This window comes from Arachis hypogaea, chromosome 10, assembly GCF_003086295.3.
Source record: "Arachis hypogaea cultivar Tifrunner chromosome 10, arahy.Tifrunner.gnm2.J5K5, whole genome shotgun sequence".
NCBI classification, from domain to species: domain Eukaryota; kingdom Viridiplantae; phylum Streptophyta; class Magnoliopsida; order Fabales; family Fabaceae; genus Arachis; species Arachis hypogaea.
In genome coordinates, this window is record NC_092045.1 from 111,983,418 (window position 1) to 112,005,498 (window position 22,081).

General features: G+C 29.9%; 2 protein-coding genes across 5 annotated transcripts; one reads left to right on the top strand and one right to left on the bottom strand.

The window, feature by feature from the left end:
• The first annotated feature begins 9,520 nt into the window (after window positions 1-9,520).
• Window positions 9,521-15,413, top strand: LOC112716629 (general transcription factor IIH subunit 2). 4 transcript variants are annotated; one of them, XM_025768580.3, is made up of 6 exons: window positions 9,551-9,866; window positions 10,355-10,608; window positions 12,813-13,102; window positions 13,390-13,851; window positions 14,142-14,517; window positions 14,783-15,413. In XM_025768580.3, exons 3-6 carry the CDS (start codon window positions 12,818-12,820, stop codon window positions 14,926-14,928), a joined length of 1,269 nt encoding a protein of 422 aa, XP_025624365.1. In that variant the 5' UTR covers window positions 9,551-9,866; window positions 10,355-10,608; window positions 12,813-12,817; the 3' UTR covers window positions 14,929-15,413. The 4 variants fall into 4 exon arrangements, with proteins under 4 accessions (XP_025624364.1, XP_025624366.1, XP_025624365.1 ...); XM_025768579.3 differs by lacking the exon at window positions 10,355-10,608 and having other exon boundaries at window positions 9,521-9,866; XM_025768581.3 differs by lacking the exon at window positions 10,355-10,608 and having other exon boundaries at window positions 9,549-9,866; window positions 12,796-13,102.
• Window positions 15,414-20,645: 5,232 nt separating this feature from the next.
• LOC112716630 (transcription factor bHLH106) lies at window positions 20,646-22,081 on the bottom strand. The gene is made up of 2 exons (XM_025768583.2): window positions 21,623-22,081; window positions 20,646-21,268 (listed from the first exon to the last, which is right to left on the bottom strand). Exons 1-2 carry the CDS (start codon window positions 21,899-21,901, stop codon window positions 20,831-20,833), a joined length of 717 nt encoding a protein of 238 aa, XP_025624368.1. The 5' UTR covers window positions 21,902-22,081; the 3' UTR covers window positions 20,646-20,830.

Sequence of the window (22,081 nt, forward strand, 5' to 3'; positions counted from 1 at the left end):
ATGCCTATGTAGCACGTTAAACTATTGATTTGTCTATTAAGTATAAACTAAAATTGACTAGTTTTTTTGTTATTAAAAGTCTTATTATCTTTTGATAATAATTGTTAAGAGGCGTTTAAGACTTTTTTTTCTATTTTTATTACCGTTTTCATATAAATTGCCTAAATTTACTGTATAAGAATTAAAAAATATTAATAATTTTTTAAATCTCTTTACTGTTGCTTAAAAAATTGTTAACATAATATATTATTATGATTAAATCTTAGGTATACTCAATTTAAATTAACCATCATAATTCATATAAATTTTTTATTATTAAAAAAATACATATTCTATTTTATAATAGATAATAAAAAAATTGATACAATATTTTATTTAAAATATATAAAAAAATAAAAATATTTATATCAACTAAATAAGTAAATATAACATCAAATATTTAAAGTTTAACATTTTAAAATAACTAGTAACAAATAGATAAAATTAATAACAACAATTAGCAATATTATTTTTATTAATCTATATATCTTTTATGAAATTTTCATAAGTAAAAAAATATTAATATTTATTAGTTTTTATATATATAAAATAAATTTGGTCAATGTAATTAAAAAAAATAACAAAAAAAGAAATCATAAACTGCTTGATAATTACCCAAAAGAAGGACTTCCAATAAAAAATCTGTTCATTTTAACTGATACTTAATGAATAGATTAATTAATTAATATGTTACATAAATGTATTTCGTTAATTCAAAAAAATTAATCAATTTTACACCATTAAAAATCAAAAGCTAAAAAATACATATTTTTTATTAAAAACTTCATAATCTTTCAAAAAAATTATCTGGAGTCGGAATGAATATTCACCCTTTATTATAAGATGGCTATATATCCAAATAAATTAATTAAACAAGCTTGGATGATGATGGCATTTAAACACCAATATATTATATAAGCATGACTTATTTTGTAGGGCAGCTTTTCGGGTATATATCAAGCATCAAATGCACTTTTGTTTTTGTTTATGTGAATGGCCCAAAGCTTTTATGACATTTAAATTCTGTGTTCGCCATTTCTTCCATTACAAATAATACACAAAAAGAAAGTCCATTTATCTTAATAAAGTTAAGGAGAATAGTATATATTCCTTGAGCACCAAGCTTTTACTATATGCTCTTTCTTTTCTTTTTTTTCTTATTTTTCCCATTACTTAATTTGATATAACAGAAAAAAAATCTTTCAGTTATTATATATTATTTCTTTTTTCCGTTCGAAGAAAACGAAAAGTCTAAGGTTTGAAAATTTGAAGTACCTCAAAAACCATAGAGTCTTCGGGGCCTCGGTTAAGGAGATGTTGATTTTAATTATACAATACTATTATTATATTAACATATTTTAAGAATAATAAATTAAAATATTTGTGTCCAGTGAGGCTTAGCTTGGTGATAGCAAATTAATATTGCATCATTATGATTCAGTCAGGTTGTCATTTTGCAACCAACACATGATTGCTTTTGATTTAATTTGTATGGTAGTTAAGTCACCCTCAATAGATAATATAATAATGAGAACCTTCTCTATATGTATATTTTTTTGTTGTCGATAGTATTTACTAATTCGATAGGTTAAGAATAAATTTATGGCAAATTTAAATTTTATTTAAAAATTTATTAATAGATTATTATATATATAAAATAAAATTTAAATTTTTAATATTTATTTAAACGGATGAATAAATTAATTATTAAACTAATGTAAATTGGTCAAAAACTTCTATATATTAATATATCAAATCACATGAAATAGTTATTTTTTTCAAAAAAAAATTTGAAAATGAAAATTATGTATTGATAATATTAAAAAAAAATTAATAATAATTAATAAATTATTAAATAAGATAAATTTTAACTGTTTTAATTAATTTTTTTATTAAATATTTTCTATTACTAATTAGTTAATCATGGAATTATGGAATGGCTCAAGAAGAATGACAAGGTGTCTATTACATTGTCAGAGATATGTCTCAGTTATTCCTTAATTTATTTAATGAATGAATGAATAAAGTATATTTGTGTATAAATGTCTCCAATGAAGTGAATGCTCCAATAGAACCTTTCATAAAACCAGGCAATGATGTATATTGCGAATTTAATAACTTTGATGCTCCAATTTCGATATGTTCAGCTTTGACCATCTTCCTTTTTACATGGTGTACTATATTATATCAAAGTTTTAAAATAATTTCTATCGCAAGTAATGCTCGAGAGTCATTGGCCTAAGTATATAATATGTATAATGGACTAAATTTTTGATTCATGAATAAAATGAATATCACTCATACTATCCAAAATAACTATCTAGATATCAGGATAATAAACATCTCATCTCATAAAATTACTCATCTCAAAAACTTAAAGTTGATTTTAAAGTTCATCAAGGATCGAACTCTTGACCTTTTGGATCTAGAACTCTAATACAATGTCATGAACTCACTCATTCCAAAAACATAATCTGATAGGACAATGTAACACTAATGATCATATCTCTAATATATTCTAAATCTTCATTGTACACATTGTACGCTTAGACTATTGGCTCCCTATACTTTCTCTTCTATCACGTATGATATGATATTCAGAATATATATTTTTAAAATAAATTAAATAATATAATATATACAATAAATAATTTATATATGTTTGAAGTATGTTATATTATTACATAAAAGGTGATATATTTTTTCCAAAAAAAAAGTATTTTAAAAAATTGAATGGTATTAAGGAAATAGTTTTTCTATATAAGTAGACTTCCTTTAATACTGTTGACTACATTGCATTGCAAGATAATGTGGAAATTTTATAAAGATGATATATATTTTATTAATTTTTTCTGCAAATGTTGTAGGTAAAAAGTTTGATAAAAGATATAATTACTAATAATTACAGTTTTACTAAAAAAAATTTGAAAATAATATTTTTTTAATTGAACTATTTTTCTGATTTACTTTAGTTGAATGGATTAATACTAAAATTAAGACCAATTGAGGAAATTAGAAATTATTGAACAAACTGATGTTATATGTATTGTCTGTAAAAAAAATGTTGAAATGATATAATATATTTGTTAATTATTTGTAAATTATTTGATAGATATAGTATATTTGAATAGTTGATGTGGGATAATATTAGACTACATACACCAGGAATTATAAAACAATACTTTGAGAATAGAAAAAAGTACTCAGTAAATAATTGATTGATTTTTTCTCTAATATTTAGAATATTTTGTTAAACATGAATGATAGTGTGTTCCATAACAAAACACAGAGACTACAAACACTATTAACAGGACTTTTAACAAATATAAATAATGGAACTATAGTGAATTCCTATTATTGTTAATGATAATATAGGAGTTTTAACATAAAAATAGTATTTTATTGTTTAGTTTCATATTTTATTTAATTATATGATTCACTTTCTTTATTTTAGAGGTGTTCATGGGTCGGGTGAAACTAGGTATGATGTAATTCATACCAAATCCAAAATATATACATGGCCTATTTGTTAGACTTGATTTCGGGTCTAGACTCGATGAAACATACACACTTTCGGGCCATAATTATACTGGATAAAAACTGGGCTGTTAACATTACCTTCTTATAAGTTAGTATGTAAAAATATTCAAATTTTCAAAACTCCAACCATTATTTGACATGGTAAAATTCACTTCAAAAAAATAACAAGAACCAACATTTCCTTAAAATTAAAGTATAACTACTATAAATACTAATATTGTCTATTAACACCAAATATTTAAATTAATACAAATAACACAATATTATGGATTAGTCAAAAGTCTTATGCATTTTAAATATAAAACATTAACTTATAGTCTTATAATGACTAATAACACAAAATATTAAGGTTTATAATACTTAAATTCCACATAAGAATAGCCCTCATCTATCACTAATAACACAAAATATTAATTGTGTATGATGACCGGGCCACTGGGCCAAGTTCGGATGACTCGAGCTATGGCTCGGATCCGACCCGAAACAATGACCAGGTCTATTTTTGAAACCCTTACATAACCCTAAACCCGGTGAAATCACACCAAATTAGCCCCTAAAAATTTCAAGACCGGGTCGGGTCTTCGGGACGAGCCGGGCCATGAACACCCCTACCTTATTTGTATATGATTGGTTAATTTTTTTCTTTTCTTTTTTTTAAAGGCTCTTACTAATTGTTCATATCTTGACCTAATAGAACGAAAGTCAGGCCCAACAACGCAAAAAGGCCCACAAAAAAGGGGACTTCATGATAAACCCGACCTCTTTAAAGAGGTCGGACAACGATGTGGAGGTTTAGCTCTAATTAACTTAACAAGTAACTGTCTCTTTAAATCTCTCCTACTATCTCTATCTCATCTAGAAGGTAGATCATAACAAACTCTCAAAATAGAAGGAACGCTTATCTATCTGAAAAGATAGAACTACTCTAATAAAGGTGGTTATCTATTTTATATAAATACATTGGAATCCCCAAGTATAACTCACGTTATAGTCTACTAAAAATCTGCCTAAAATCCTTGCTAACTTAAGCATCGGAGTCTTGTATCACCCCATCTCCTCACGAAGAATTCGGACAGACAGTACTTCGACATATCAAGTCAGATGATGCCACACAAAAAAATCTGAATCTCACATTCAGACCCAAATCAACGTTTTAGATAACCCTAAGAACACTAATGAATCTAAATAGTTTTACAATCCTAAAAATTAAATTAAAAATCATGCAAACTCTTATCTGATCTGCTAGCTAATTCATATCACATAAATATGAGTCTCAATTATTTAAATAAACTTGATCATAGATTGCTATACTTACTACTATTGAGGTGTATTATACATCCCTCCCTGGCATTATATGCTCCACTCCATGAGATACACTAAACATGTGATGTTAATTCTGTGGTACAATCAATCTACTCACCATTATTTATTCATATTGCATGATTGACCAATTGAGAGTGTAATTATTGCACCGCACAACAGTCTCATTAAAAAAAAAAAAAGAAAAAAAAAAGCAAATGCTTTTGGATGTGTTCCTCTCTCCCTTTATGGTTCTCAAATCTAAATCAAAGTTTGACTACCTTTCTTTGAGGACAAAACAAACAAACCAACCTTGTGGAGACATATATTTACCCACCACGTCACATTCAAATACACTTTGTGGCCTTCATCTAATTCTAACTATAGATAACAATAATAATAATAATTTAATTTTGATACTGTATAAAATAATTTTATATGTATATTAAATTACGTAATATTATATAAATAAAAATAATTAATATAATTGTTATAAAATATTTTATACTGTTAATGTATTAAAATTAAATTCTAATAATAATGGTATTATATAATTGTGTTATATGTCACAACAAATATGAATGAAATGAAATAATATCTATATATCTTGAAAAGTTAGATATTCTCTGAACCACGTAGTGTGAGAATTTAATTGAGAATATATATTGCATTTGGGAAACTCTTTCCTGGCCACTAGATTTAACAAAAGCTGAAAAATACTCCAATAATTATTGGCCCTTTTAACTCATAGTGGATGCTTTTATTTATTAGTAATTTTTTAAAAGGTGGAAAAAAAATTCTTATTCTTTGATGCTTTCCGATCTTAGCTTCCTACATTGTTCTCCAGTTTTTTTTTTTTTTCCTCCATTCGATTTGGTGGTAATAGAATAAAGCTTGTGTTTGTAAAAGTGGGGAGAAGAAGGAGAATAAAAAAGGGAATATTTTCTCTTACATAGAGCATAGATATCCAATTTGATAGGTAATGACTAATCTAAAAGATTTAAATGGTCAAGACAAAAAAATGTTTTTTTTTTCAAACGTTTAGATATTTATTTAGATAATTACATTTCGAACACTTAAAACTTAATTTGAATATTGACACAAAAAGAAGGAACTTAATTTGAATATGCAAATAATGTCATTATTAGTGTTAAAAAGATTAATTTATTGCACAATAATTTTATTCTTATTTTCATATTTGAAAGCATTAAATAGTCTTATTATTTTTAATACAATCATCAAATGTGTCCCTTTCAATTTATATTACAAAATAATTAATATTTAACTATTTATCTCCAAATATGATTAAAGACTGAGCCACTTTAAAATATTTATAGTAGAAAAGTTATTTATTTTGACATTATGTTTATTAATAAAATAATATATACTTTCATTATCACTGACCGTACTAATGATTTTTGAATATGCATTTATTTATTTATTAAAGAATATATCAGTCTTTAAATTAAATCATTACTGTATAAACTGGACAAAATATATTATCAAAATATGTGAACTAGTATTTATACGCATGAACAATTTTTGTCAAGTCATATAGTTATCAACTAATTATATACCTAGTGTTTATATTTATTTGAATAATAATCCCCAAATATTGTTGACACATACTTACACATAACAAAAAATTGTAAAACTTAGGTACCATTTGTTTTTGGAAATTAAAATTGAGATAAAAAAAATTGAGATTGAATATGATTAGAGACTAAAATTAAAATTTTAGTTTTTTCAGTATTTTTAAAAAATAAAAATACAAATAATTAAAATTTTTAAAAATATGAACTAAAATTTTAATAATATTTCTTTTTGAAAATACTTTTTTTCAATTAACAAGATATTTAAGTACTTTTACTTATTTCAGTTTTTATATTTATCTTATATTAAATAGTATATTGAGATGTTAGTAGTGCTATATTATTAGTATTTTAAATAATGTGAGATTACATCTAATGATGTAGAATTATATATTTTTTTTTAATAGTTAAATACTAGTTAAATTTTAATAAAAGTGGTGATCCTGAGATTTTCTCTTAAGACATAACATAATTCAGCTTCGTACACTTTATATAAAATATAATACAAAAAATTTAATTCAATATGTGTCTCTCAATCTCTTTTGGTCTCTATTTTTCATTCTCAATTTTTCTTTTAAACATAATTTTATAGAACTTATTTTCTGCGCATTCCAAGCAAATACAAAAGCATGTATACAAGATAAATAGGTTTAGTACGTAGTTATTTTATTAATCCCTATAGTTTTACTAAATTTTTAATTAGATCTTCATACTTTATTTTTCTTTTTAATTGAATTTCTACATTCTTTTTAGTTTTGTAATTAGGTCATTTTCATATAAAAAACGTTAAAAATAACAGAATATTTCTCCTAAAATACATATAATCAAAAATTTTGTTAGGTTTTTAATTATTAATATTTTTAATTTGCAAAAAAATATTCAATTAACTTAATTTTTTTTAAATTAGGAAAAAATAAAGACCTAATTATAAAATTAAAAATAATATAAGAATCAATTAAAAAGATAAAAATTTAATTAAAAGTTTGATAAAATTATCAAACTAACGCAAACACAGTAATTAAATCAGATAAATATAAGAATAATATAATAGTTGTACATATTCAATTGCCATAATAACACGCAATACATACCAAATATATGCAAATAGTATACTATTGTCAGTGGATTAGATTAAGAGACACTAATTGTAATAAATATTAATTAATCAAGATAAACTTTAAACGTGGCAGAACATGGAATACAGTTGTGTCCTAATTAAGCGAGGGAGGGGAATAGAAGACAATGTTAACTGAAAATTGGGTCAAATGCTTGTTAAAATCACACCCATCATTCTTTTAAGAATCCAATGGCTCTAAGGGCCGCTAATCACGACATCTATTTGCATCTGCTCTCTCCTCATCACATTAATCATTTCTCTCTTTCTAAGTTGGCAAGCAAAAGTGTCTAATTAATTGGATTTTGACAAACTTTTCCATTTGAAGTTGTTGGGTAAAGGGACAAAGTTTTCATGGTGCCAACTGAGAATTGCCTTCGGACAAGCTATTAATTAATTAGGATTAATTTCATAGTTAATTAGGCTGTAGCACTGCTACTAAGCTGCGTTTGTTTTTAAAAATTGGATAAGACAAGACACTTAAAATAAGATATAAAGAATAGAAATATAAAAATTTGTCTTTTTATATTTTATTTAATGATAAATTAAAACAAATTATGAAAATTAAATTTATTCTTATTTTTTTATTCAAAAAATTTGAAACAAAAAATATAATAATAAAAAATATAATTATAAAAAATTAATTAGAATAATGAAAAAAATGAAAAATAAGTTATGTTCTTTGATAGTGTCTCCGTGATCTTTTTGTTAGAATAGATCCAAAATACACTAATTTAATGTCTTTAGAATCTAAACACATTGTTTTGTTCATATTTCTTTTGTCAAACATGATTTTGTATTTCTGTATCTCTGTCTCATAGTCCTATTTCTATAAACGAATGCAGCCTTAGTTCTAATATACTACTAATAATTGAAATAATTATTACTTAATTAATTAATGAATGTGTGCTTCTCTAAGTTGGATAGGAAGCTGCTAAATGGTGTGTGAAACGTTGGAAGCCCCTTTTTAAGAGGAAATTTAGGGTTATAATCTTATGGTTGGGGTTTTATTTGGGAGGAAGTAATCAAGTAATGCCTAGAGTATTACTAAATGGAGTAATGCTATAAAGTTCTTATGTATTGATTTGGATGTTGAAACTTGAAGCTACTTTCTAATTTCTTCTTCTTTTTTTGAATAGTAAAAAATAATATATATATATATATTAAAATTAATTATTAAATCAATATAAAATATATATTAAAAATAAATTAAATTATATATATTTATATATAATAATTAATTTTAATATACATCTAATATAATTAATTTGACGGAAAAAATACCATGATTAGAGGACTTTGGTGGGAATGGCCCACTTTATCTTCATGATGAAATTGGAATTGCTCCAAATGACCAGACCAAGGAGAAGAATGGAGGGAAATACAAGAAAGGGGCAACCATTTGGGAGTTTTTGATCATTGAGCAACACCATGGTATTGGTGGCAGTTACTCAAATTTTAATTTATTTTATTTTCAAACTGTTTATTACTTTATTTCTTTTCATTATTTTTCTTGATAGTCCTTCAGAAAAAAATATTTACATAATTTAGAAGTGGGAGACTGGGAGTAATCATCGGCAAAAACATGTCAAAGACCGGTGGATGGAATCTCTGACAATTTCTTGGGCAAAAGATTATGCTTTGCAGAACTTTCTTAGGGATTAGAGAATCTCTGCCCAAATTCCCTCCCAAAGTTTAACTTTGATGCTCATTTTCATTCTATTTTTCTTTCATGTTTTGCTTTATGTTACGTAAAACTACTAATTTGGGCCTATGAGCGGATAAACCCATTTAGGGAGGCCCAGTATGGAACTCATAATTAGGCCCATATATTCAAAGCTTTTTTGGTCACGGTCCAACCCAGTTAGAGAAGCCCAACTGGACCGGGCCACAACACCCAATCAGAATCCGACCCGGACAACCCAGATCATCGTCTTCCATGGCTGCCGCTGCTGAGACGCCTTGTTTTTCGGGTTGCAGATCTTCATTCTTCCTCTGCTCCACTCGCATGAGATAGGTGCCACACCGCTGCGCTTCCAGGGCAGATGCTCGGAACGGACAACGAAGAGAGATAGACACGGCTTCGTTGCTGCTCGCTCTTCCTTCAACTAGCGGAGAAGCCCATGTAGCCCAAACAAAGAGGTTAAAGTTAAAGGCCCAAGCCCAAGTAGCCCAACTTAACAAGACGGCGAAACCAAACTGCCACGGGATGGGAGGATCTTCTCTTACGTAGGAACGGAGTTCATAGCTGAGCCATCATCTTACGCAGAAGAATCTACTTAGTAAGTACCATCTACTGCTACTTCCCTCTGATCTAATCTCATTTATTATAATGTTTCTTTTATGACCATGTATATATATATAAGGAACTTAGTAATTTGGTGCGTTTCAAGTTTTGCTTACCTTCAAGGTGTTTGATACAATGTCAGTGTCAGAGTCAGCTTGCTTTCTAGTAGCTTTTTTATTTGTTTATTTTATTGTGTGAATTTGCTTTTCGAATTTCCACTATTGGATCCTTGTTTTTGTTTTTGAATGTTGGATGATCTGTTTTGTTATGGTAAGAAATATGCATGCTGAGATAGAGATAGGAAGCCTGCGCGTTTTGTTAATAATGTTGCTGGTTTGATTTATGAGCTTATTGATTGTGTGCTCCTTCGGGTGATTTTGCACTTGAGCTGTTTGATGAAATGCGCAATAGGCTTATACATGTAAAAGCCAAAAAAACTTTTATATTTATTTTCAAAATACCTAATTCCAAAATGAAATCCAGTCTTTGCCTCTCCTCTTCCTCTCCCAGCCCAACTGCGAGTTCCTTCGTTCTCTTCCAGCCAGCTGCTGTGAGTTCCCTTCTCACTCTCCCAGCTGTGCGAATTTCTTCAGCCTGATTCTCCTTCTCAGTTCTCATCGTCTTCTCCTTCCCGTCGCCATTGCCTTTTGCTGTCCTCACCTTCCAGTAGTTGTCCGGTCATTAGTGCTGCCGCCTTCCTGCAGTGCCCTCCGGTCGCTGTCATCACCTCAGTTCCGGTAGGTTCTCTACTCCTCTTTGATCCCTTGTTGAGTTGTTGGTTTATCTTCTTGGTGCTAAGTTAGTTTTTAATTTATTTGCTATGTTCATATTTCTGATGTGTTAGACTGTTAGTTGTTCTTGTAAAGCTAATTAATAATAGTGTGTTAGACTGACTCTGGACTAGCGACTATCATAACTGGTAAGTCCGTCTCTCGTTGATTGGTAGGACCTGGAAAAAGCATGCCATGAAGGACTCTTTCCCTCAGCTCACTGAACTACAGGGATTTCTATAAATATTAAATTAAAGCGGGTGTAAACTCCAACCTTACCCTATAACCAAGTAAAGCTTTTGCAGCTCTATATCCAATTCCTACTGCTAAGCAAGCCCACCGTCAAGCTAGTCAAACTAGAGCATGACTTTATTCTTTATTTAGGATTTCTCTGTTGAATTTTATTCTTTATTTTTTTTAACATATGATTCTTTTGGAGCCTGATATTCTGATCTACATTGTATGTTTAGAATGATGATTACATGATTATTCTCTGTTTTTCTAGCTTATCTCTAGGGTGAAAACAACCTCCTTTTCAGCCAGTTTTCCTTGTTTCCACTTTGATCAAGCATCTATTTTGATTTTTCATCTCATGTCTTGTTTCTTGTTTCCCCTCTGAAGACAATATTTCTTTTATATTTTCTATGCCTACACTGATTTGTTTGCTAATAACAGTGGAAATAATTGTTGAATAGTAATAATGAATTTATTGAGACTTGAGCGTGTTACATTCAAACTAGGAATTTCTCATATTGGGAAATACAAGATATTATATGTTGTTAATTGGCAATCAAACTGTATTACTGTGAAATTACAAAAAGCTATATAAGGCAAGGCAACCACAAATGAGTATAGGATGCAAGACATGGCATGTTGTACCATGATATGAAATCAATTTCTAATTATATTACATTTCTTCTGCAGTGCTTGGGTTATTCAAATATGTTGGAATGTTGTACAAGATGCTGTGAAAACTTGCTTGCATATTGAGCCTGTTTGGATGCAAACTAATTCTGCATTTTACATGTATACAGTTCTTGTTTTCTGTTCATAATTGTCTCTCCTTTTTCTTTGATTTTAGTGGTTGTTTGTAGAAAGTAGAGGAAAAGAATTATAGTTTGTGGTGAAATTGATGAAAACATACATTTTCCTTGTTGCTAATGTCTTGCAAGTATTATCATATTCCCATGGATTTCTTTTACATTGTTGTGTGCATATGGCTTTTAGTTGTAACAATGCTTATTGTCATTTTGTTCGTTCTTTACTTCATAGTTTCCTAGTTTATTAGCTGTAAGTTGTTGCATATGTTTTGATTTTGCTAATTTTTATCTAATTTCGTGAATGATCTCTTTCTACATTTTGATTTTTTTCTATTGTATGTTATTGAAGCATATCTTTTCAATGGTGCAATATAATCTTATTGAAAAAATCATTTTATAGATTTAAATCAGTGTTATCATGGTTAAAAAGGCTAAACTGGTTTTTTAAAGTATACAAATGGGTTTATAAGTTAAAATTGATTTTGCATAAAACTGGTTTTTAAATGCAAAATCTGGTTTTTAAATGAAAAAATCATTTATTTTTCAAAACCGATTCAAAACCAGTTTATTACTTTTGTAAGTGTTTAAGAATTGGTTTTCTCATTTAAAACCAGTTTGGTTTACTAATGTTAACCAAATTTTTGGTTAACTGGATTCTGGAATTATATTTGGTTTTTTGGTTAACCTTAACCATGAGCAGCCCTCTGCACAGTGTGAATGGAGCATCTCAGGTTGATTGGTTGTATGCTACTCGTTATGGAAAATGTGTCAATCATAATTAAAGTATGGCAAATTCCAAAGGAGTTACAAATCAAAAGTGAAACACTTAGCCTGTATTTGTGCAAAATGTTTTTTATCTTTTTTTTTTTAAATCAAATCAGAATTTTGTTATTAGCTTTGGCATATTTCATTTGTCCTAATTTTACTACGTGTCATGTATTTTCTTTTATAGCCTTTTATTGTTTAAAGACAGTTACTTTCTATGTTTGTGATGTGATTACACCTTAAGATCTCTCTTTCTTTAGTGTTCAAAGATTCATGTCTTTTATGAGTGGATTAAGACACACAATTTCTTTGGTTGCTGCTATTGTTGCCCTTGATAATTAGCTGTTAGCACATCTTTTGCTCTAGGAATTATGAACAATACTGTTAAAAGACCACTTAATGGAGGGGTAGAAGATGATGATGAGGATGAAGCTGATGGTGCAGACCTTGAAGCCTGGGAGAGAACTTATGCAGAAGATAGATCATGGGAGTCTTTGCAAGAGGATGAATCTGGACTTCTTCGCCCCATAGATACTACAGCCATTCACCATGCCCAGTATCGCAGACGGCTTCGTGCCCTTGCTTCCACAGCAGCTACTGCTCGAATTCAGAAGGGTCTTATCCGTTACCTATACATTGTTGCTGACCTGTCCAAGGTATTTTAATTATTACTTTATAGTTTCTCCATGAACATCGTATTTGAGACTGGATTTTGATTTGAATTCCTTTGTAGTTTCTCCATGAACATCATGCCTGAAAGGACTTGAGAAGTATCTCATTCAGATTGTAATTGAAGTTGCAACTGTAGTAATAATAATAAAAGATATCGGAGAAATATGTAATAAAAGTTCTAAAAATAAATGTAAAACATTAAATTTATTTATGTGTCCTATTTAATTCCTCCTCTTTGTATTCATAACTTGGTTTCTGTCATTATTTGAAGGCAGCTTCAGAGACAGATTTAAAACCAAGTAGGATGGCTGTGATTGGAAGACAGGTTGAGGCATTTATCAGGGAGTTCTTTGATCAGAATCCACTTAGTCATATTGGTCTGGTGACCATAAAAGATGGGATTGCACATTGTTTAACAGAACTTGGAGGCAGTCCTGAGTCCCACATTAAAGCTTTGATGGGTAAACTGGAATGCTCAGGTGATGCTTCCCTGCAAAACGCGCTAGAGCTTGTTCTTGGCTATCTAAACCAAATTCCATCATATGGCCATCGAGAAGTTCTGATCTTATATTCAGCTCTTAGTACGTGTGATCCTGGTGACCTCATGGAAACCATCCAGAAATGCAAAAAGAGTAAAATAAGGTGTTCTGTCATTGGCCTTGCTGCTGAAATGTTCATATGCAAACATCTCAGCCAAGAAACTGGAGGAACTTACTCTGTTGCACTAGATGAGGTTAGTTATTATTACTGTTCATATACAAAAAATCCTCCTGTATCAAAGTGATTTAGTTAGTCAAGCAAACTTCCTGTAAATAAGAACTTGGAATATTGCTCATCACCTAAAATGTCGTAATGTTTTTCAAATTTTGGTTTCTATATACATGGATGATAGAGTGCAATGGTGTCATTTGATCTATGTAGCCAACTCTACTTAATGGGATAAGACTTTATTTTTTGTTGTAGTAGGCTTGGAGTTTGTATACATGGATGTTTGAATTCATATAGTTATATACTCTCATGCAGTCCCACCTGAAAGAGTTAGTTCTGGAGCATGCTCCACCACCTCCAGCAATAGCAGAGTATGCTACTGCTAATCTAATTAAGATGGGTTTTCCACAAAGAGCCGCCGAGAGTGCTGTTGCTATTTGTACATGTCATGAAGAGGCTAGGACAGGAGGAGGTTACACTTGTCCAAGATGCAAAGTTCGTGTTTGTGAGCTACCAACTGAATGTCGCATCTGTGGATTGACGCTTATCTCTTCACCCCATTTGGCAAGGTCATATCATCATCTTTTTCCAATAGTGCCATTTGATGAGGTCTCTCAAACATCTCAAAATGGTAGTAGTCACAATTTTTCCAGTGATTGTTTTGGCTGTCAACAAAGTCTTCTAAGTCAGGGTAAGCTTCTGCAGAAAGATAGTCAAGACCAAGATTTTGTTTCATTCTTTTTTTTTTGTAAAAATAAAAAATTGTCTCCTTAGGTAGGTATTTGTGCTTTATTTAGTTAGTTTGTTGCTACATAAGCTAACCTGAAATGATTGTAGCATTAGTTAATGTTGTATTATCCTTGCGATTTCTCATTTCTTCCAAATAGTATTGCTTGTAAAGTATGCTGTTGCTCAATATTTTCTTAAAATCCCTCCCTTGACTTTTTGTGGCGCAGGAAACAAGCCAGGACTTTCTGTTACTTGCCCAAAATGCAAGCAACAATTTTGCCTCGATTGTGATATTTACATTCACGAGAGCTTACATAACTGCCCAGGCTGTGAGAGTTTCAGGCATTCTAATTCAGTAACCACTGCACAGTGATCGCCAAGCTTCAACCCTTGTGTTAAAACATCCACCTAGGTGTTCTATACTATGTCTCATTACCAGATTCAATCCACCTACTGGACTGATGATTTTTGTGTTTCAAGGCATAAGACTAACATTACCATATGCTCATGGATCAGAATGGTTTGATCTTGATGCAAGCCGTTGAACAGGAAATGCTTTGCAGGAGCCGAATGGAGATTATTTATACTGTGGTGAGATTTTTCTTTTCCATTTTAAACTGCAACAACAACTGATCCTTTTCCGCCTTTTATTCTTTGCTGGAAATTAAGGCACATGTAACGGTTGTCCCATTTGAATGAGGATCTCTATGTCAAGTTTAGAAGTAAGTGGTAAAATCTTGTAGATTTTTTTTTTAAAAAAATCTATGGGCTGACCCCACTGTTCATGCTTGCAGATAATATTTTATTAAATTATCACTGCTTTGCATAAAATATTTACATGATATTTACATTTGCCAATCATTGCTATGAACTTCTAACTGCAGCTAACATGATATTCTTATTATAGTTTATCATAGAAGATTTGTTTTCGTTATCATTCTTGTAATCTTGTGTGTGTGCCTTATAGAACTTCTACAATCAGTGTCACTTACAGAATATATACTAGACACTTTTTTGTTTCTTATTCAGATTCAGATTTTCTCTTATTGTGTGGTTTTCTTCTTCTTTAACATAATCCACGCATTAATCTTCAACTTCTTACTAATCAAGAGGTAAAATAAGGTCATAATGCTAGTAGACCTATGAAATTTATTGTTTCTAAGGAACTAGAAAACAGTTAGGGGCAGGAGAGATTCAGATTTCAAGAGTTACCATTATTCACAGGTTTCGAACTGAACTGAACTAAGGATAACAATAGAATATTTAGATGCTAGATTTCTCAGCTGCAGATTCAACGGTGAGTACGAGGATGGGAAACTATTTGTTGATTAGATAGTCCAGGTAATTTGTAGACACGTGTTTGCTTTTGTATGGATGAAACAGAAGTTAGAGAATCATATATAGTGTACATTTACATAATTTTGGTCAAGAATGTGTCCTTTTTACCCATTTGACCTCTGAGCCCGATACAAACCTCTTCACAAACAAAGAATGTGTGTGGATTGTCGGCTTAGTACATGCTGTTAAACTGAAACAAACAAACATAAAGCTCTGATTTAGTTTGGATATTTATCTTAGATATAATAAATATGAAAATAGAGAGATAGAGATATAAAAATATAAAAAAATGTTTATATTTTTATTTTGTTTTAGTAAAAATAATACATACATAAAAATTAAAAAAAGATATTTTTGCTTTTATTATTTTATTCCATCCACATCAAATTACTATCTTCCTTCTTTCAACACTTTTTGACCAACAAAAGCTTTTGTCTCTCCATTTGATGTGTCTTTCATTTCAGAGTGGATAGAAAATTTATAGAGACAAAATCCTTTTTCTATATCTGTTCATGTCTCTTTTTTCAAATATTTTATTTCTGTATATATATTTCATTATTTCTATCTCAGAATAGAAACCAAACGGAGTCTGATTTTTACTTGGTTGCATGTAATCGTGTGTCGATTTGAATCGCATTCTACGATTAACCATGTAAAAAGATTTAGCAGAAGATTTATTCTAGTTCTAGAGATAAAATGAAACTTGTAGTTTATGGGTCTGGATGGAGAAGAAAGGGGAAGGCACGCCAGCTTGAGAGAAGAGGAACAATGCTTATGAGGACAAAAAGGGAATCGAGTTAAAAAAAGAGTGTCTACCAAGCTAAGCACGTTCCCGACAAATCACTCTTTACACAATGCACTTTGTCTGCACTTTGAAAACTACTTCATCTTCTTTCTCAAGTTTAAAGTTTAACCCACTGTTTATTAGTACTGCCATCATTATGATAAGTAAAACCTTTTTTCATAGACTCCACATGAAGACAAACATTAGATTAAATTAGATTCACTTCTTCGGTTTCCCTATCTAACATAGAAAAATATTGAAACCTTATCTTACATTACAAAGTATAGAAAGTAAAGAAAAGGAGAACAGGTTCAGAATTAATTAGTTCCTTGAACGAATAAATAGTTCATTTTATTTTATTACATATTTTTATGTGGTATTTATTAAAATTTCTACTATTGTTTTTTTTTATTAGGTAGCATTATTTTCTTATATGTACTATATATACTTGTGGAAAACTTTTAAGTGTATCAGTACACTAGTATTTCAGTAATAATACCAATGTATCAGTATACTTGAAAGCTTTCCTATACTTATAATTATATAGTTGTGTATCACCAATATAAAGTTTTGATTATTCTGATGTTTATGTTTGCATCATTTGGAGATACAAAGTTTTTTAATATTTAAAATTCCATATGCTCAAATTCAATCCTATATACCATGTATTTCTTTTTTCTTTCTCTATTCTACAGTGTTTTTTTTTTTTTTTGGTTTCGGTCCCTAGTATATGAGTATATAGATTATAGTGTTACCTTTTGTCAGCTTCCTTTATGCACGCTTCTTTCTCGCGTGTTCTTTGGGGTTCACATTATTATTACATATAAATCTCAATACGTACACATTCATAATGCAGCAGCTATAATTCATGCCACCCATCTATATACATTATAGTCAGTTTTGCTTTTTCCTTTTTGTGATTGCTCTTCTTTAATTTCTCCTGCATTTTTCACAATTAATCCATTCATTCCCTAGTTTGTTGCTGAGTTTATAAAGCAATATTAAAAAAAAAGGGATTTTTTTTAATTATTCTTCATGACACATGACAAAGATCGACAATTTTATCGTTGTGCTTTTTAATTGGTTTAACAAAAATATTTACTCGAGTTCAGATGAGGGCATGAATTCAAGCTCTCCTGAGAGGAGGCATTAGTAGAATGATTGTGATGAGAACCGAACTGATTTTAATTGGCTACAACTAACCTTTTCTTATGTAACACTACTATATATTTTGTGTCACAATGAGCAATGACACATACAAACTAAAAGTTAATTTTGTTGTATACTTAATATAACATTTTAAGGTGGAAATTCAGGTGCAGTTAACTTCACGTGAAGTTAATAGTTGAGAGCCGTTAAATGATTTGACTGATTTAACTAAATTTTAATCTAATGAATCTTAACTATCAACTTCAAGTGAAGTTCTGACTCCACATGAGTTTTCACCATATTTTAATTTTATTATTTGTTGATTAATGATGGCACTATGTTTAACTTCACATCGATATATACATCAAAATATTCATCACTAAAACCCTTATTATTATTATTTGATGACGATAGTAATTATTATTAGCCATAATTAGTATTATTATTACTATCATAATTGCACTACATTATTGTTGTTACTATATTGTTAGTGTTAAACGACAAAGCTAACTTTTAAGTTTTAATAATAATCGCACTCACGATATCAGATCAGTAGAGGTGGGTTTATATGTTTTATCAAAGATGATAGAGAAACAGTTACTAATAAGAAATAAGCTTGTATTTTATTTTATTTTTTTGTAAAAAAAAAAAAAATCCAAGGTTTGATTATTCCCATAATTAAAGTTAGAACTATTTGAATGGATATTTTATAAATAGGCGTTTCTATATATGTATGTTTAAATAACTTTAATACATCTTCTAACTCTAATAAAATAATTAGATGCCATTTCTATCAAATTTTTCATTGCGAAAATTGTTAAAACCGGCTAATTATTTTTCTAATCATATCATGTATATACTAAAATTAGTTATTAATATAAAATATATATTAAAAATAAATTAAATTACATATATATTTATACATAAATATATAATAATTAATTTTAATAGTAGATTTTAATATGAAAATAATATTTTTATTATTTTTTATATGCAATAATACTGCTATAGCTCGAATTTCAGCTAGAAATGAATGGTATTTATATTTGGTGTGTCCAATAGTTTCTTTAGGAAAATTTTTAAATATTCTTAAATACTGTGTTTCAGAAATTTTAATCGTTAATTTAAATTAATATATATTCTATATATTTTTTACAATTGAAATTAGTGATTAAAACACTTAAACACTGTTATTCCAAAAACATTTAAAATTCTTCCATTCCTTTAAGTAATACTGGTTTATTTACTAATATTTTAATGTAACTTAATTTAAAACTAAGAAAATTCAATAATTAAGAGGCGAGGACGGATTATAATGATTAAGAATCGATAGCAGTGAGACACAAATAATGAAGTAAAAAGCTTTTAACCTGCATGACTACCCTCACTAGTGCACTATGCTGGTCAACACTCAAGACATTCAAACCAATGATACAACATCTTACGTTGGATTCCAATAAAAATTGAACACTCCACTCTCCAGAGACTTCATCAAGGAAACAAAAATAGTAATAATTAAAGGTGAACTTCTCTATCTCCTAACACAGTTTTTCTGTTTAATAATTCATTTTAGGATTTGAACTCAAAATGATTAAAAAGATAAGATGATCAATTTATCTGTTATTAAGTATATCTCGTATTAAATTTATATTTAGTGTGATATTAGGTTAATTTTGTTATTATGATTAAATTGTATCAATTATGTTAGATGTATATATATTAAAATCAGAAAAGGTGGCTGACTGGGTTCTTTGCAGTTATATGGAACGTCTAGTTGGAATCCAATAACAGGATCTTCAACAATAAAGAGGTATATGTTGATGTCATATAAAATAGGATGTTTTTGAGCTATAAAGAGTGGACTGGTATTGATCTTACTGGTTATTAATGACAATGTCGGAGATGACATAGGATTGCTAACTTTGTGTTTAGATTTATTTTGTTTCTGTCTATTTTATACTCCACTCTCGTGTGTCGAACTTCATTTGTTTAAAAAAAAAAGTTTAACACTATATTATCTTTTCAATCAAAGAATAAGAAAAATTAAAGTAAAAAAAAAAATTAGTGGCAACATATAATTATAATAATCCAATCCAATGCAACTATCCATTTCTCCTTTACAAAGAGCATATAGAAAGTGTAGATATAGATTGTGATTTGAATAATTTTTTGAGATAGAAGGCATACATAGACACCTTTTGATTCTAGCTAGGCTACAAGAGTAGTAGTGATCCCTTTAGTTCATTTCACCAGACACTACAAAACAACATTTTGGGAACACATTCTTCCACTTTGTCACTTCACTGTCACATACACTCACAACAACTGTACTGTGCTGTAACTGAAAACCTCAGCATTCTCATTAGAATCTAACCCTAAAATATAAAACCCAGTTCCCAACATGTATGTATTTCTTCTCTTTTTCCTCCCAATTCTTAAGAATCAGTGTAATATATATAAGCTCATCAAAAGAAAGAGATACCGAATATGCCATTCTTTCTATACCTTGGAAACTCACACAAGCATTTGCTTTTTCCAGAGAATTCAGACTCCTTTCTATCAGAATTCAAATACATTATATTAATAAGCAAAAACTACATTTCTTTCTTCAATTACACTAATTCTCAGTAAGATTCTTTGCCTCCTGTTTTTTTCTACTTGCATGCAAGGATTCACATCATTCCAAACATCATCACATAAACCCTAAATGTATCATACCCATCTTAACATATTTAAACCCCTTAATTAACCACCTTAACTAATTGGTCACTCCTTTTGGACATAGCATAGTAAAAACTAAATTAATTTGACTGGACAAATAAACTTTCAAATTCTCCAATACTTTTGGACTATATTGATAAGACATTGGATGCTACATTTGAAAAATAAAATAAAAATCTGCATAATAACAAAATTCAAAGTACCTAACATAATTTCCCAATTAAAAAAAAGGAAAAACACCTAATAATATAACATAAACATCTATAATTTCTGAATTTGAATTTCATGATGAAGCAGGCGTGAATCTTCGATCCATGGCACGGCGTCGTTTGGAGCGATCGGCGGAACCAGAGCGTTCAAGCAAGGACCTCAACGAGTTCTGAAGAAAATGAATGGACTCTATGCTGTTGTGTTCTTTGTCGGCGGCAACCACCAGAACGTTGCGGGTTCTTCCGCCTAGGGTTGCCATTTCTGCCCTCAGCGTCTTCAGGTGCAGAGATTTGAGAATCTCTATGAGCTCCGGGATGAGATCGGAGCGGTCCTCGCAGCACAGGGAGGCCTTGAATATCAGCCCTCCGTGGCCGCCGTCTGCGGTGGACAGGACGCTGATCTCGTCTGTTTCGGAGGGTAGGGTTTCGAATTCGGTGATTATTTCTGATGTTTGCTGTTTTAACTCTTTCACTCTCTGCACCACCTTTGCAAGAAGCGATGCTTTATCTGTCTGCACCATAACACAGATTATTATTATCTTCTCCAGAATTTTATTTCTTGAATTTATTAAAAATTCATATACAGTTATCTTTGTATACAAGTGTGTTGATGACTCGACTAACCTACCTAAGTTGGATAGATGATAATGAGATTAATTAATAATCGAAATTCAGGTGTAGTCGACTTCACATGAAATTGATAATTGAACGATTAATTAAATTTTTATCTAACAGTTTTCAACTATCAACTTCACACGTAAAGTTGACTGAAGTTGAGTTTCCATCTTAATTAATACTAACTTTAAGAAGAAGCTTGGAGGTAGAAATAAAGTAAGTGAAAAAGTGAAGACGCTTTAAGAAGAGACCTTGGAGTTGCAAGGGAGAAGAGTGCGAAGACGAGCAAGGTGAGAATTGATTCTCTCCCTGCGTCTCTTCTCAGCTTCCTTGTGGTTTCTGAGGGCAGCGAGTGCTCTATCTTGTTGTTGATGATGATGAGAGGCTTCTGTCTCTATGGCGCTCATGTTATCATCAGAGGACACCTGATGCTGATGATGATCCATCATCAACATGGCAGCAGCCGGGTAATACCCACCACCACCACCGGCACCAAGCAGTTGGAACAGGTCAGAGTTGTTATGGTCCATGTTGGTTGTTGAGTTTGATGAGTGAGTGTGTGTTTATGAATGAATGTATAGTGTGTTGCGTTGAATGTTGAAAATGAAGGATACAAAGTTGTGGTTATTATGATTACGCTTTTTGACTCACACCATTCCCACTTTGTCTTTCTTCAACATCATCTTCTCTTCTTCCTACTTAATCTTCCC

Bases quoted from the DNA above. Each gene is read 5' to 3' on its own strand.
- LOC112716629 (XM_025768579.3), top strand. From the start codon at position 12,818: ATGAACAATACTGTTAAAAGACCACTTAATGGAGGGGTAGAAGATGAT. The intron at 13,852-14,141 runs GTTAGTTATTAT...ACTCTCATGCAG, and splicing joins ACTCTGTTGCACTAGATGAG to TCCCACCTGAAAGAGTTAGT. The intron at 14,518-14,782 runs GTAAGCTTCTGC...TTTGTGGCGCAG, and splicing joins ACAAAGTCTTCTAAGTCAGG to GAAACAAGCCAGGACTTTCT.
- LOC112716630 (XM_025768583.2), bottom strand. From the start codon at position 21,901: ATGGACCATAACAACTCTGACCTGTTCCAACTGCTTGGTGCCGGTGGT. The intron at 21,269-21,622 runs GTCTCTTCTTAA...GTTATGGTGCAG, and splicing joins TTCTCCCTTGCAACTCCAAG to ACAGATAAAGCATCGCTTCT.